This window comes from Vigna umbellata, chromosome 2 (assembly GCF_029865625.1).
Source record: "Vigna umbellata cultivar VRB3 chromosome 2, Vumbellata_1.0, whole genome shotgun sequence".
Classification (NCBI taxonomy): domain Eukaryota; kingdom Viridiplantae; phylum Streptophyta; class Magnoliopsida; order Fabales; family Fabaceae; genus Vigna; species Vigna umbellata.
The window spans coordinates 451925-469826 of NC_142166.1; the positions used below are offsets into that span (position 1 = coordinate 451925).

General features: G+C 30.1%; 1 protein-coding gene across 2 annotated transcripts; it reads right to left on the bottom strand.

Annotated features, from left to right (window-relative positions):
- Window positions 1-11105: 11105 nt before the first annotated feature.
- On the bottom strand, window positions 11106-17485 carry LOC148203100 (putative axial regulator YABBY 2). 2 transcript variants are annotated; one of them, XM_088105655.1, is made up of 7 exons: window positions 17377-17485; window positions 17126-17278; window positions 14774-14893; window positions 14437-14560; window positions 13385-13433; window positions 12770-12845; window positions 11106-11509 (listed from the first exon to the last, which is right to left on the bottom strand). In XM_088105655.1, exons 2-7 carry the CDS (start codon window positions 17195-17197, stop codon window positions 11405-11407), a joined length of 546 nt encoding a protein of 181 aa, XP_087961781.1. In that variant the 5' UTR covers window positions 17198-17278; window positions 17377-17485; the 3' UTR covers window positions 11106-11404. The 2 variants fall into 2 exon arrangements, with proteins under 2 accessions (XP_087961781.1, XP_087961780.1); XM_088105654.1 differs by having other exon boundaries at window positions 14437-14566; window positions 17377-17483.
- Window positions 17486-17902: the final 417 nt, after the last annotated feature.

The following is a 17902-nucleotide window of genomic DNA, read 5'->3' on the forward strand; positions in this document are numbered from 1 at the left end:
CCACTGATTTGTTTTTCTTCTCTCTTCTACCCTGATCTCCTCTTCTCTCTATAACGGTAAAATACGCGACTGTATTCTCTATAAAATACATATTTTATTTAATGAGAAGAAAAATAAAATAAAATATTGTATCAGAATAAGACAACCACGAAGACATTTGCATTATTAAAGATTCTCTTAGAAATTATTGGATGTTGAGGTTATACTGAAACGGAGCTTGCAAATTTATTGCTGCTGCTATTTAAGCTAAGTTACGTTGATGGATCACAAAAGTGGGTTTAAAAGAAATTAATTAAGTGGACAATTATGTAATCAAGAAGAAAACAAATAGCAAAATTTTCAGGGGATCTATTCTTGAGCCGGAGACCCTGAATAACCATTATAAGCTTACAATTATAGAAAAAAAGAAGCTAACTTCTCGCTGAGCTCCTTCAAATAATTTCGAGTAAACTTGTATATATTCTTGGATTACGAATATGTAATTTTTGTTCCATTAACCTTACAAGGTAACTATTTGATTAGGACTCATGATAATTTGAAAAATTAACTTCATTTAGAAATATTTTCACTTCGAAATTTATATCTTCATTTGTGAATTTTATGTATGATTTAATTATTCATGAAGTTTGATCTTATTTAGAATTAATGCAATATCACAAATGGTTTCCTATGCTTTATTACGGAGTTGTTATATATACATGTCATTAATAGTTTTTTAAATATATATTTTTTAAGTAAACTCTTAAATTTATGAATAATGAGTTTCCAAGTTATATATATAATAAATTACGTTCTGCTTTTGTGTATTTTAAAAGTGCAATTGTAAGTCTTTGATACAGTTGAAAACTTTCAATGAAGTCTTTATTAAATTTTTGTATTTTTGAATTCAAAACTTAATTAAGCTTTCATTTAAATATATTATACTTGCCGATTGTAATGCATTCAAACTTTAGCATGCAAATAATTTATGCATATGTAACTCGTCATTGTACATTATGGAGTTTATGTGGAGTATGTCATCAAAGCCACAGTAACTAGACTATCATTAACAATACATCACAAGTACTTTCCATATACTACACTTTCTGCAAGAAAACATTGTCTTGTTAGTATTTCATATGATTGTATTTATGGTTTTTTCTCTCTCATTTTGTTCTTTATATTAGAGTCTTACACACAGAACATGTCTATAATTTTTTTGTGAAGAATAAACTACTTGACTTCAAGTTTCAACAATAGTTGTTACTATGAAGGTTATACTGCGCATTGTGTAGTGTATGAATGAGTGTTAGTAATTTCTGAGGTGCACTTTTGTGTAATGTTAGGTATTGTGAAGCTAGCGAGAAGTTGGATCGTTGAGACTAAGAGAGAGTTTGGTGATTGATAAGGGTTCCAATATAGTGACTTCATGAAGAAGAAGCTGGAGACATGTTGATTTTCCTGCAGATAATAATCTTCATCTGTCAGCTTGTATTGCGCATGGAAGTGACAAATCTTACGTACATGTTCCTTTATGCTACCAGGTGCTCATTATAGAGCATCTGTCCATCTAAAACTGCTGTTCATCTTTTCAATACCCATGTTCACCCCATCAGCAAATCAATAGAAGACAAAATCTGCACCTGTCTATGTTTTTTTTTCTTCAGAAGAGTTTCTGTAAGAATATTATATATATAAGAAAAAAATGAAAAAGTTAAATATTATATAAGAAAAGAAATCTTTGAATTTATTATGTTAAGGCTTTTGATTAAAAGTGATATTAAATCAATGCATTAAATTCATGTTTAATCGGTTATTTTTATAATGAATATTTTCTCAATATCATGTGTCCCGTTAAAGTGAATAACAATTCAAATAAAGATACTCATGGTTTAGCTTGAAAGAGATTAAATTTTCAATGTGAAGAGACTTACATTTGACATGAAGATTCTTGAATATTTAAATAGGAGTCCAAGCTTTCTATAGAATAAAAATAAGAAAGTTGAATATCATGTAAAAAGAAAATCAATAAATTTACTATTGTAAAAGTTTGGATTGGAAATTATGTAAATTTCTTATAGGTGAGTTAAATTAAAGTCTCATTTGTGTAATGGAAATTAATTTTCTTCAAGAGATCTCACTATGAGACCAGAAGACAAAAATGAGGTTTAAAATTTAGGATGAAATTGTCACTAGACATCATATCTTATGATAAATAATATCTTGAAACTTTGATTTCTAACTCTGACAATGACATTGTAAAATTCATGTAGCTGATAAGATAAGACAATGTTACTATTATTATCACCATTATTACAAAGTATACAATACAATATATATATATATATATAGGTAACAAAAGTAGGAGATTCTTCTGTGATTGACATTATTAAGACAAGAAGATGAATGTATGCATGAGAAAGATTAAACATGAAAGCCCTGGAAGAGATTGAAGGATAAGTTTGTTGATTCTGAAGGAGGTGTTGAGGGAGAAAAGAAGAAAGAAGATTTTGGAGTGATTACAGAAGCACAGGATTTGAGCAGTAGTATAGTAACATAATGTCTGACATTTGTTAGTTTTGAGCATCATGGACCACATTTCCATATTGGTGTTAAGGAGTGGCAGAAGTGTTGGTGTGTTGTAGGAAAGTACTTGAGAGACAGCCTTAGGGAGGGACCAGTGATTGATAGGACTTAGGGTGAATTTGTCTTTGTCATTCACATTTTACAGATATAATAATTTAAATGCAAGAGACTGAGGTAAAGTTTAAATAAGACAAGGATGATCAAACTAGACATAGAAGAAGCCACTTGTGCCACTTCAGTTACACAACACTTTCAGAAATCAGTTATTTAATACATAATGGCCTCTTTGTTATGTCCAAAAAAAGAAACTCTTTCTGCTATACAATGATTTAATAATTACTTTTCAGACAGTTTTTTTTTATACAACACCAGAATCTAATTTATGCTTTTTAAAAAATTGTTTTCTGAGAGATTATTCCAGGGTAATTTTTGTTCTTACTTTTTTAATACTAGAAGGTCCAAGTTTGATTACACTCCTCCTCTTCCTCAAAAGCAAAATTCATATATACATATCTTTTTGTCTTCATTTTTGTTGAGTATAAAATTTGTCTTATTTTTATTTTCATTGGATAATAAGTATGAATTCTTGGATACTATCCCAAATATTAATTAAATATTTTTCTTATAAAAGAAATACAATTAAAATAAAAAACAGATTACATTATTAACAACTTAACGTAAAAAGAACATACATTTTATTTTCTTCATTGTCAAAGTTAAGAAAAGGATTTTAGTGATCTTGTTGTTTATCAAATAGTCCAAATAATAAGATGGAGAATACAAATTTGTATAGTGAAAAAATATATTTGAAACTAAGAATCCAAGAAAAAATAAAATGGTTTTTTTAGTTTACCTACTAATGATTTACACTATTGATACTGTACATTCTTTCCTGAAAAAAAAAAAGAAGAGTCAAATGTAATATAAAAATTATTTAATTTGATAAAATTGTAATTTATGTTTTTTGAGTAAAAAAAAAATTAAATTAAAATTGTGATGAAAAGAAAAATACCTCTAAAGTTAAAATAAATGAATTTAGTGAATATTGAATGAAGGCAATTAATAAAGATAATGAAAAATTATGTAACAAAAGAAGAATTTTCCAATTATAACGAATTAAAGAATCAAAAGGAGAATAAGGAAAATACGTTAGGTTACATAATACACTAAATAAGTAATTTAAAACAAAGAATGTGTATGATAATGATTGCTTTTAACGGCAAAATTAAAAACCAGCCATTAATTACTTTGCTATTAGGACTTTTGTTACCATAAAAATTCAATTATAAAACATATTAGTGGCCGATTTCTGTTATTTAATGACTGAGTTTTTAAAATAATTTCTTTCTTATACCTATGCATAATGAAAATTCTATATCAAACTCATAACAAATTCCTAATCTGAGCTTATATGCAAGCATTTTCTTATTAATGATTATTTTAATGAGTAGGATCTTACATTATCTAAACTAGAATCTAAGTTTAAATGAAAAATAAAGTTATCTCTTTGAAAACAGTTTTGTGGGTTTTTGGATGTATGGACTAAAAATAGAACACAAACTTTTTAAGGAGACAAAAAATACTTAATGATTTTTTTTTTCTTAAATAAAGATAACATTAGTGACCACCAGTCTTTAAATTAAGAAAAATGATATTTTGGTATATATAATTTTTTTACATTTATTTAATATTATCTTTTTTCTTTCTTTCTTAAAAAAATACAATTTTTTATGACCATTTTACTTTTATAATATATATATATAATTATATATATATAATATATATATATATATATATTAAACGATCTGTCATTATACTATTATTTTTAAATTAATTAAATTAATTGTCTCAAGGCTAACCAGGCACGTCACCTTAGCTTAGTGTTTTAAGTTTTCTTATTAAATAGATTATTTTTTAAAAATTAATCTATTTCATTATATTAAATGTACTTACGCTAGACTTTCATTTTTTAAATAAAATATGTACTTTGTACAACTATACTTATCAGCTTATATTTTCAAAGTAAAAGTCTTCTAAGTTTTTATATAGAATTTTATTTTATTTTAACTAAATCTCATAATATTTTTTAAGCTTCTTTTGCAAGTTTCTCTCTAATAGTTTTATAAAACCTATACTTTTATATTTTAATTTTTATAATTTCAAAAAATTATTTGATTATATAATGCAAACATTTTGAATTCTTAAGATATAGTATTTATTAGGAAAATTCAAATTTTAAATTTATAGCTCACATAATCATGTTTTTGTAGGTTTCAATGTAATTTCTTTTATAATATATATTCCATCGGTTCTTCTAGAAAAAAAAAACACTGAGCTTTTTAAGATGAAGAAAACATCAACATTTTAATTGATGTTATTGGTCAGTTGTGATAACTTTTCAATGCATTTTTCTTTTGTTGCACTTGCCAGTGTTTGCCGAAAACAAAACTTTTGAAAGGACGTTTACACTTTTTTTTTTTTTAATTTTAGGAAATGAGAGGTCAAAACTTAGATGGAAGCATATCAAAATTGTCTTCTTAAAGTATAAGAGTTTTAAGATAAAGAAAAGAAAATTCCGACAATTATCACTATTTAAGACTCTATTTTTTCTAATGAAAAGTAACATTTAATAATCAAGATAATTTTATAATTATAAAGTTTAGAGCTAATCAGATAAAGTTTTTATTTTAATTTTTATAAGAGTTGTATATATAGCTTTTAATATTCATGGCACAGGGAAGTATTTAATTTGTTAGTGGGTTTTTTTGTAAAAGAAAAAATAGAGAAGAAAAGGGCGAAAGTAAATGATCCGTATCTTAATTGGGTTACAGTTTAGATGCATTATTTTGTAAGGAATGGAAGGGACAAAAAAAGAGGACACATGCCATGTTGTAACTAAGACCACTATACTGACTTTGATTAGCTACCAACATCGACCCTTTTTCAAACTTTTCTCTCAAAATAATAATTCATAACATTAAAAATGGATGTTTACTATTTCTACTTTTTAAAAATTTTTAAGAACTGAATTTTAATTAATGGAATAACATGTTAATAAAAACAATAACATTTTAATATTGTTAGTAGCGGACTTTAAACCTAACTCAACTCCACAAAACCAGTTTGTAAGGTGAGGTTTGCATCCACTTATAAACTAAGAATTGGCCTTATTTTTAGTCGATGTGAGACTTCCAACATACCCCCTTCACGCCAAGGTATAGACATCTCGTGCGTTATAGTAGAAATTGGGTGGTCCGATAACGGTCCGATTGCGGGTGGAATAGAATGCCCATTTAGAACTCGCTAGGATAGGCTCTAACCATGGTCTGATACTATCGTTGAAGCCTATTCTAGCGAGTTCTAAGTGAACATTTCTGTTTTCACCATTGTCGGACCACTATCGGACCACCCAATTTCTACTATCACGCACGAGATGTCTATACCTCGGTGTGAAAGGGGTGTGTTGGAAGTCCCACATCGATTAGAGATAAGACCAAATTATAATATATAAGTGAGGTGCTAATCTTGGATATTTGATATTAAAGAGAGATGTGATTTAAAGTACACTGTGACCAGAAAACACATAACATAACCAACCAATATAAAAGAGATGTTAGGATGAATGGCCATGGATGAAAGGGTTTAATGTTATTTTGAGCTTTTGTGATGACTTTGAGCGATGAGCAGAGATAGTTTGCCATATGAGGTAATGTTTGAATGGTAGAATGAAAACATGTTAGAGTAGAATCAAACGTGACTTTATATTATCTTGCATGTCTTGTTACATGTCATGTGGCCTACTACTTGGTGTGAACAGAATAAAGAAATGAATCATCTTCTTCCTTTAATCATCACCACTTCTGCCATGGAATTCCACCATCTTCCTATTCTTATCTCTCCCCACTCACCACTTTCGCTGTCACTGTTTACGTACTTCCATTCAAGGACTACTACTACACACTATTCTTATTTCTTATATATCTGTAACTTCTCTTTTTATATTGCAATCATCAATTACTTCATATACCGTCTCATATATCATATTTATCGCTACTGCATTCATATAACCGCAGATTTGGATTCTTCAAATCCATCAGATTAAGGTGTTTGAGGATACCTCACACTCGTTTCCATCATCTCTTTCTGCAACTCTCACAAGTGCTGCAGCAAAACCTACAGTGGAGTTTGTGCTAGACACATTAGTAGTTATACCCTTTTTTATATTATGTTGCATTATGTATTTATTATGCACTAGATGATTAGCTACGTATATAAATATATTATACTATGTTAGTTATTTTAAAAAAATAATTTTATAATGTGTAGATTTACCATTTAGTAATTTTATAGACTTAGGTAATATATTCGGCTTTTATTTTTTATATAATTAACACAACAATTTATAATAATATAATGATATAACTGCTAAATTAACGAAGTAACTTTTAATATTATATGATTATATTAAGATGGTTAACTAATGCCAAAATATTGTTTTTTAAGATATACATGGATTTTAGATGGGAATAATTCAAAAGATTAATAAGAAAAACAAAGTTAAAATCAATGTTTGACTTATTTATTATATAAAAAGTAAATTTATTGTTAAAGTTTTAGACAGAAAGTGATGTTTGGTTAGATTTAGGTTATATTTATGTAATCTTATTCTAATAAAATGAATCCAGGATGTTCCAAAAAGAAGTTAACTTAAGTTCTCTAAAGTTTTGTTAAAACAATAGAATATAAAAAAATACGATTTTTTATGTGACGAATTTTTTTTATAATTTTTATTTTGTTTTCTTTAACTTATTTATGTTTGAATCATATTTAGAGATAATTTTGTAAAAAAAAAAGTTATATACTTCTAAATGTTTTATATATTTTTTTTTCAATAAAAAATAAAAAATCATCGGTATAAGAATACATGGAGTAAAATTGATTACTAGTATTTTAATATGTGCATTCCAAAAGTTTAAAAAATATTATATATAATTAAAACTCATCAATAATGTATACTTTTTAAAGCTATAAATTGTATTGATAAACAATTCATATTACCATATTAGGTTACATTGACTATTGACAACTTCTTTTAAGACAACTAAAATTTAATTTAAATAAAATATAAGAAAAAAGATAGTTTGGAAAACATTAAATATTTAAAAAATAGTAAAAAATACTTTAATTTAAGAAAGCTCTCAAAACACAATTTCTTGCCAAAAATAATTTCCAGGTATACTGTAATTTGAGATAGCTATCATGATTTAGGTAGGGAAGGTGTATTTTACTAAATATGTAGTTTTTAATATATTTTAAGTTTCTGAAATAAAAATTTCATAAAAAATGATAAAGATGATTTTACTAGTATATATTTCATAGTAATGTAAAATAAAATGGTTAAATATATTTTTAGTTTTTAAATTTATATATAAAATTGAAATGATTTTTGTTTCAAATTTTAAAAATAAATAAATATAATTTTTTTATAATTTGATGGTGCAAATAATTTCTATAGCAGGTTAAAATTTTGTTTAATACATTTAAAAAATTTGAATAAAAAGACTATATTTATTTATTTATAAAAGTTTATAAATTAAATTATCTTAAAAATTTAAAGGGAAATGAGTTTGACTTTCAGTTTCAAATTAAAACCTAAAAACATATTTATAAAAATAGAGTGTGTTTTGATATGGTTTTATAGAAGAAATGAGAAAGGTAATTTAGATTAATGAGTTATGATGAGATGTAAAAGAGGATTAATTAGGGTTATGAGTGGGAAGAGGAAAGGTGTGTGTAAGTGACATGACAGTCTGAATAGGTTTGGGTGAGAGACATCCATTTATTGTTTTGTGCAGAGAAAGATAAAGTGAAGTCATACATCCATCCATCCATCTATCCATCTATCAGACAACACCCTATTTCACATGGATCCATTTAACCCCACCAACCTCCTTGATTTGACCTCTCAGATTCTCTACATTTGACCTCTTCCCACCAAACAAACACCTCCATTCTTCAATCTTCCATTTCTTAAACCATCTTTAACAATCATTTTACACTCTCTAACCTATCAAAACCCTAAATCTAAATCTAAACCTAAAACCTCTCTCTCACGTGTGCCTTCCTTCAATCAAGGATCAAACATTATGATGCTGGAACAGTAGCATTTCAAAGGACCATGCATCTCATAACCATATATAGCCACCCCCTCTACTGTGTCTAACATTATACGTCACGTCACCATGACTGCACCAATAGTAGTTTTTCATAATGGAAAACACTCCCAACAACAAAACAAAACAACCTCTTTCTGCAGCTACCATCCAATCTTCTGCTTCCACCACTCACGCGCCTTTTCACATTTTCCAGATTAATTACTCATTACTTTCTTTACTTCATAATCTATATATACGGATACATTATACTTACTATATATGTCACACTTAATTACATTCTTAATTATCACTCTCTCTATATATAACACTATTTCTATCACTCACATTTTTTTAATTCTTAATGCATATCAAGTGAACTGAATTCCACCATTTCAACTTTCTTATATTCTCTAAAACCCTGCAACTTATACATGTTTTTACTGATTAAATCTCACATCTTTATATTTTTATCAATATTGTTTGATAAAAAGTAGAATTATAGACTTCTTGTATAACCAACTGGTGCTTGTCACATTCTTAATAAGATGAAAATGTAAGGCAAGATTTTAATAGGCATATGTACAGGTTCTGCAAAATGAATGTAAGAGGTGGCCTAAAATTAATGAATTTTTCTTATGAGAGTTTGATAAGTGTATATGGGTGTTGTACAGAAATTATACTTTCCAAATTGATTAAAAAATATTGTTAATATGATTTTTAAGGTAATTATGATAAAATTCAAGTGGTTTACAGTACACTGTTGTTTGTAACTCTACTTTTTATAACAATCATAATTACAATTTAAAGTTATATTTTAAGTAAATTTTATTAGTTGACGAAGTCTTTTACAAATAACTGATCATGAAAAATCAAACTGTTCAAATAAAATGACAAAAGTTTGTTAAAAAGTTACATAATTTTATTTTTCACGAATTTAAACAAAACTTTATAAAAACACAGAACTCTTTACACATTTTCAATTAAAATCTTTGTTTGCTGCAACTCACCCTAAACAAGAGGAATATACTTACAACATTAATGTTTCATTTTTAATATTCAGTATTTATAAGCAGTTTTTGTTTGGGTTACATATATAAATGAATTTTAATACAAAAGTATAGTTATAATTAATATCAAACAGTTGATATTTTCTCATAATGAAAACTTCTAGGTCATTAAATTTTTGTATTTGAGAGAATAAAAGGTAATTATAGTTAAATAAGATTCACAAAATATATACACACGTAAATGAAGCAGTGATTATTTATTACTTTTTTGTATAGTTATTTTGAAAGCATATGTAAAATGATGATACTTTTACATTTGATATAGCATCAAAATTTAAGTCTCCTTTCTATATATAAATAATACAAAAGTAGAAGATGAAAATGAAACCAATTACGGAAATACATAAAGGCAACAGATGTACATCAATGAACTCCAACTAACTGGGTTCATACATTTATGTACTGATTCAACTTTTTAAAACAAAAAAATTATCATTATATCTGAGAGGAAAATTTTAATTATTGAAACAAGTAGTTTGATATATTATTGAACAATTCATCATTTTGTCACTAAAATTTTAGGATTTTGTATACTTGAGGAAGATTTATCTGATATTCTTGCTTAGAACGGATGGGCATGTTGATATATACTGATGCTAAAGAGTATATATTACAATCTTTTTAAATGACAGATTATGATTCTAAAGGATTAAAATACAACTATCTGTAGAATATAGTGATATTTCATTATTAATATTGTGAGTTCTTCTTTTGCCACCTATTTTCCTAGGTTGGTTTATATTTTTGTTTTATTAGTTTATTTAAGTTGGACAGTTTTGGTTTGAATTTATGAGGAGATAGAGTGTTTCCCTCACTGCTTTCCATACAATTCCCTTTTACTTAGAAGCTTAAAAACAAACTGAGTTCTGCGAGTGTGGCAGGTGATCATGCATGCAGAACCTGCACTACATGTTGCTCTTTTAATAGGGCTGTACTCCATTAACTGAAAAAATGGTCCAGGAAGAAAAATAGAAAGAAGAAGAGAAAAAAGGAGCCCATTAAAGAGCAAGAAATGTAATATTACACTCTTTAATTTACTGAAGGAACTACCATGCAAGGTGGGTAAAAAAGAGTTTCTCCAGAGGAAGCACTATATACCCAAAAATGGTCAAAGGGTAACCTTCTCAGAGATGAAAAAGGTGTTCATGTGGTCCTATGAGAGGGTGAAATATTATTGGTGTGCTTAGGGGTTGTCATAAAAAGAATAAATCATTTAGATAAACAGTACATAAATGTAACAATCTTTTCTCTTTACGTCTTCCAAATTAATGTGAAAGCAAAGAGAGATTTAAACACACTCAAACACTTTAGATTATGATGACTGAAGAAGCATCATCATCATTATGATATATAGAGGAACGTGTTGTTTACTTAAGGGCTCAAATTCAACACAATAAATGCAATCACAAGAATGGCAATCATTTCATAACAACGATATATCTATATATATAGAAAAGGGCAATACATGTACTATTAAACATTGGTGAGAGAGGGTGAGGTTAATTTGCAGGAGTCTCCCATCCAGTTGTACGATTGGGAAATTTGATCAACCTCATTTTCACTGATTTAGGTCAAGCATGAAAAAAACAAGCTCATACTCACAGGCTTCCATTTATATCAGTAGAATCCATTGGTCTTTTCACCTCCTTCTCCCTGCTCCAACTTTCCTTGACTGTTACCATCCAGCTTTAACCCAAAGTGAATGTGAGGGAAATGTGCCCACTGCATACACATATAAACATCAAGCACTCTTCATAAAGACAAATTTCATGGACTCACAAACATATATATTTATATATAACAATGAACTGCTGTTTATGCCATATATAGTCAAGATTCTTGCAGGAACTGGCAGATAATATAACTAATAAACTCCAAAGTTAACTTCAAAACTTTGAACAGATTTTCACTTATTAGTCTTTAAAATGGCTATAGCATGACCATGTTATTATAGTAACTCACTTTACAACACTTTCAGATCCATTTTATTAGTTTTTTTTCTGTATATATATATCTTTCAATGGCATTAGTTGTGATGGATAAAGTGAGAGTTTTTTCTGGAAATTCTAATGTCTGTGATGCTTGTGCTTTTCTTGTACAAATTAACATGCATAATTTTGAACAGGTATGGTCATTTTGAAGAAGGGTGATCGATCAGGTCTGGTTTTTCAATCAACTTGGACTGTGTGTGGCGTCCAAATAAAATGCGGTGAAAAACATGCTATGGTACATAGGAAAAATAAGAGAGTTCAAAAGCAGCACAGTGTAGTACATAGGAGAGTGATGGAATCACATGTAGACGAATTAGACAAGTGACACTGGTTACAGCATGTGTTAGGGTTAACAAAGTGATCACGTGAAAGTGAAAGTGGCTATGGCCTATCAAACTTGACCTAATTTGACAGGTTGTAGGCTTTTTAAAAGGGAGATTTGATACGGTTTTATGATAATGAACATAGTTGCCCACTCAAATGCTTAAACATATTCCTCAACAAATGTTGATTCACATCCCTTTTCTAATGCATCAGCTTTTGTAAACTTTGTCTTTACAAGATTGGATAACCTCATGTTGTATGTATTGTTTTTCTATCAACATCTCATGTTGTATATGACCAATAAATATATATATTAATATATATATATATATATATATATATATATATATATATATATATATATATATATATACACACGGCTATAACATAAAATACCATGTTCCTGGGTTGTAAACCAATTAAAAAATGTGATTTCCCACATATACCCTCAAGCTAGATGATTACTTTGGAAGGATGTTTGAAATAACCGTAGGAATAATATTGGATTGTGACCTTGAGCAAGAAGTTTATAGAAGAGACAAGAGTGTCTGTAAATTGACAGAAGTGGCTCCAAAAAACATGAAAAATGTAGAAAAGTGCAGCACGCAGTTGTATGGATCAGAGAATGATATATACTGATTAATGTAGTAATTAAGGTTAAACTCACGTTTTTGGCTGCGGAGCTGAAAGCCTCCCTGTGGCTGATATCTGGATTACTAGCCTTAATCCTTTGGATTTCCTCCCTGCAAAATCAGACACTTGAAAAGACTTGCTATTTGTTTTTACTCAATGGAATCATCTCTACTGTACTTTAGAATTAAGAAACTTATTTACTTGGATTGTTGGATCATCTTTATTCTTTGAATACGAAATAAAATTTTAATCATTTCGCTTGAATTAATAATGCTTGTTTCTTTCTTTAGTAATTACACCCTTTACTATTATCTTTATATATATACTACTTTTTAGAATAAATAATGTAATGATAAATGTTATTAATCAATGACAAATTATCCAATATAATACTTTATTGACTCTTAAAAAATTTAAATTATTATGCATGTCATCACTTTTATTTTTATATAATCTGAAAAAAAAAGTAAAAGTCAGGAAAGTATAAATATAATTGACATTATAACTTTAACGAAATGCGTATAATTATCTCTAATAATGGTGATGATGATAATTTCAGTCCTTAATCAAATCCTACATAATATATCACAGTAATTAGGGAGAAGCAAGGAGGTTGATTTTAAAATAACAAAGGGCGAAAACTACTTACTTAATGAATCGATTATAAGCAGAAGGCACACGATGTCTCTTCTCTGTAGCTGTTGAACAATCATGAGATGAATTAATTAGGAATATTGAATAACGATGTAAGAGAAAAATTAAGTAGAATGAATCATCAATTTGCACTAGATCTGTAACCCAAAAAAATTTACATCAGAGATTCCCCAACAGAAAAACTGGTTGAGATATGGAATTTTTCACACGAAAGGCCAAATTCCCTGGACAGACTGAAGCTGTGGAACTGGGTTGTGGAGGACCATTCAATTATATGCTCTAGCATTCAAATAGCATTGAAATTTCCGTTGTTTATCCAAGAGTCCATTGGATTTTCTTTCTAATTTCTGAAACAGTTTTTGTCGTCATTGCTTTGTACAGTTCACTCACAGCGAGAGAAGATCGACCACTACATAACTTAAGTACTGCTACCTCTTACTACCTTTTTCTTGCAAGTATCAATATAATTACCATGATGAGCTGTTATTATATAATGGTGAAAGGAATCTGTGACTGTAAAATGAATTACACGTGGATAATTGCGTTCAAATGTGTATATGTGTGTGATATAAAATACACAAGTCCTTGTTCTTGTTTTAGGGCATGGCATGACAGCAATGAATTAAGGATGGGTCAATTTTTTGTTACGTAAGGTCACCATCTTAGAGGGGGCCATTAAAATTGATGGAGAAAACAAGATGCCCCAATTGGGCACATAAAAACTGGTTACTCAGATGGACGCCGACTCTCTGAAAAAACTGGAAAAACTTGTTTTTATGACTAGTGGCCCTCAATGATAAGGTCGTTCTGCTGCTGCTGCTGCTTGTATTAAATTAGCTTCTGCTGCTATGGAGAGAGTAGTTTGAGTCTTTTTCATCCTTAATTAAAACTTGTCACTGATATTAAAAAGTTCCTCATCAGGTTAGCTGGTCTAGTTATACATGTTGCCTTTTTGTTCATTCAGATTTAGGCGAATTAGGATACGATCCAAAAGCAGATACCAAAAGGAGGGAAAATTAATCATGAAATGTGAGAATGTATACTCACGACGAATGGGAGGAATCCTTGGTTGTTCATGCTCTACTGCCTCAAATGGCGCTATTTTGTTACATTTTGAAGATGAGGATCCCAGTTCCTTGCTGCTGGGTTCTTCAAAGCTTAGGTGCTGTTTCTGTGACTTCATTAGCAACAGATTACACAGAAGAATTAATAAAGGATCACACAGTTATTCATTCAAAGAGCTGCAGGCTTTTTCTTCTTTTTTTTTCTGTGAGTATAAAGAAATTATGTTATCTCATTTATGGTTGCCCATGGCGTCAGAAAGAGGGAATTGACCAATACAGTCTGAAATGTATATGCATATATATATATATATAACACACACCTGAGGGTCTTGAGGAGGAAATGGTTGAAGGGATGCTCCCATGTTAACTGATAGCAAATTAGCACAATGTCCACATCTAACCGTCACTATGGTTAGCAAACTGTTGTATGGAACACTAACCTGCAACACCCCATTTTCAAATACATAATAAACACAATATACAGTAGAAAAGTGAGTATAAGAACATCCTCTTCTTGTATGCATACAGTAAAACATGCATTCACGAATGAAAACCAAGAACTTAAAGCTGCACAATTTTGATCACCAATGGACGCACTTACACACACACACACATATATATATATATATATATATATATATATATATATATATATATATATATATATGGATAGATATGTGTGTATGTATACATACATACATATACGGGTGTTCACATTGTCAAAAGAGGTTAACGTTTATACATGTATAGGATAAGTGAAGCTTTCACATTCCCAAGAAAAGTGCTTCCAAAGCACACCATGCAGCACTGCAATGAAAAATGAACAGAGAAAAAGACAAAATGCATAGCTGCCAGAAGAAAGAGGTTATAAGAAGATGATAAATAAGCTAGAGAGGGAAGCGAATGCAGTAATTTTTTCAGTTTTTCTCATTCATTCTGAGAGAGGTATACTTTTAAGGGTGTGTAGTGTGCAGTGTCCAGCTAGGGAGAGTGTGGTGTGGTGTGGCACATTCAATACATCCATATAATAGCAGCAAACGCTCTGAACCTGACATGGGGCGATTTAAAATTCAGTACTCTCAATCTCTCACAATGTCCCCTTGTTGTGGGTGCGCATCACTTTTTGCTGACACTACAAGGCAAGATGATAAAAGATAGAAATTGTTGCACACAGTGTGGTGGAAAGAGAGAGGGTGAAAAGGACTTGACTGGAACGGAAACCATCAAGGCCTTGAAGGGCTACACCACCGTTAACCACTACCAGAAGAGATGATGTATCATAATGAAGCAGATTAGCCCTTTAGGTATGGTAAGATCTCATTTGAGAAGGAGAGAAGAAAAGAGAATGCTTTCTCAAAAGGGGTAATTATAATTTCAACATGCTATGATGAAAGGAGAGACACAAAAGAAAGTAACAAGAAAGATTTAAGAAAAGGAGAGAGGGGGCATATGATATGATGTGATATAGCTTGTTCTGGTGGTGAAATATGAATTTATCAGAATCCCCACAAGTTCTTGTAGAAAGAAAGAGAGGACACTGCCTCTGTACTTAAGGGAAGCAACAAGGCTGAAACCGTGAAAAAACTTGATGAAATATACGATATCATAAAAGACGATATGATGCTTCACCCTCATCGCCACAGAAAGGCAATTAAGGGATCAAATCAAAGACTGAGGAGAGAGAAACTGCACTGCGTACCATCACATGGATTTGTTGTGTTCAGATTTAATTTTCTGAACCGTGTTAATTTAGCACACAAGTACACAGACCAACAAAGAATAAAAAATACCATATACCAAACCAAATCATATACTCATATACTAGTTGCTGTTTACTCTTCTGCCAAAAAAAATTATTATTTATTACAAAGTTGAACAAAAGAGGGGAACCCTAATACCTGTGAATAACCCTAGTATATAGATCTCAAGGCTGAGCCTTAGTAAGCATTTTTTAAGCATCTCAAAATTTCTTCCACTTCTGACTCACAAAATTCCTTTATTTCTCACAATTGTGTTGTTAGGTACGGGTAGGGGTTTCAATTATTTAATTTCATAACTTTCTGCTATTACTTTGGCTGCATATATAATATAAATATATACACATATATATCTCTTGCCGCTGACCAAACTAGCACCACTCATATCAAGGTAGAGGTTAGGGAGCAAAACCCAGTTACACTTTCTCATAAAATATTACATAGCAGTGGAATCCTTGGTACAAAAACCACCCATTTACCGAATTAATTCACTTTAAGTGATAGATTGGAGTGTTTCCCCGGGAATTAAGTTACCCTTATGTATAAATTGGGATACTTCTGTTGCATGCTTTCCAACAGTTAAGTTTTCATCCATTTATGTAATATATATAAATATGTGGATATATATATATTCACACACACAGACATGCATTCTGATTAGGTCTGAACTGAATTTCGCTTTTTGATGGGTACCCAGAAGCGCTTTTTCTTTATTCCTGGCTGTTGTATCATCTCACGATCTCGATCGATTAAAGAAATTAGAAAAAACCAGACTTGCCAAATTAGCTGGTGAAGGGCGTGGCGCAACAGAAAGCTCAGAAGAGTATGGAAAGAAATAACCAAAGAGAAGAAAGAAAGAGAGAAAGAGAGACATAGATAGGTAGATAGAAGAGAGAGAGAAAGAGAGTTCTGTACCGCTAGAATGGTGTTGCAGAAGTTGCAGTGAACATAACAAACACGTTCCGTTGCCATCATTTCCATTGACATTTTTAATCTATATGTGACTGTGTCCTTTGAGTGTGTGCTTGGTGGATTTATAGGCAGATCACGGGGGAGAGAATCACTTGGCTGAAAGAAAAGTGAACATGATCATCAACGATTTACAGAAGACGCGGAAGGAAGAGAAAATAAATAAAAAGAAATAAAAAAATAAATAATTTATTTACTTATTATTGTTGTGTTATTTAAGAAGAGAGAGGGAGAGAGAGAGAGAGTGTGTTTGCAGATAGGTTAAAGATGGGACTAGTGTGGTGTGGTCGGGGAAGTGGGGTGGGGTTAGTGGCATTTGATTTAGGAAGAAAAGATTGATTATGGGAAGTGTGCGCGTGTGAGTGACACGTGCGATGAGAGAGTGGGTGTGTAGATGTGTCTGTGTTATGATTGAGAGAATGAGTGGGTGGGAGTGACCCATCTCTAACCATACTGGCTTTCTGTAGCGGACGAGGGGGGCGAGCCATCAATGCTTAGAAATTTGGAATGAATGTTTAGGGATGTGTTCCAAACCAATAAACTATTCATAATTCAATCTAACATAGGAAAAAAAAACATTAAAAAAACCACAACATTGTTCATCTATGATTAAGGTTGTTACGTGTGGAATGAAAGAATTCATAGGGTTTCATTTTACTTCAAAGAGTTGAACTTTTTTTCCTACGTTTGTTACCGTTCATAGATAGATAGATACCTAGCTAA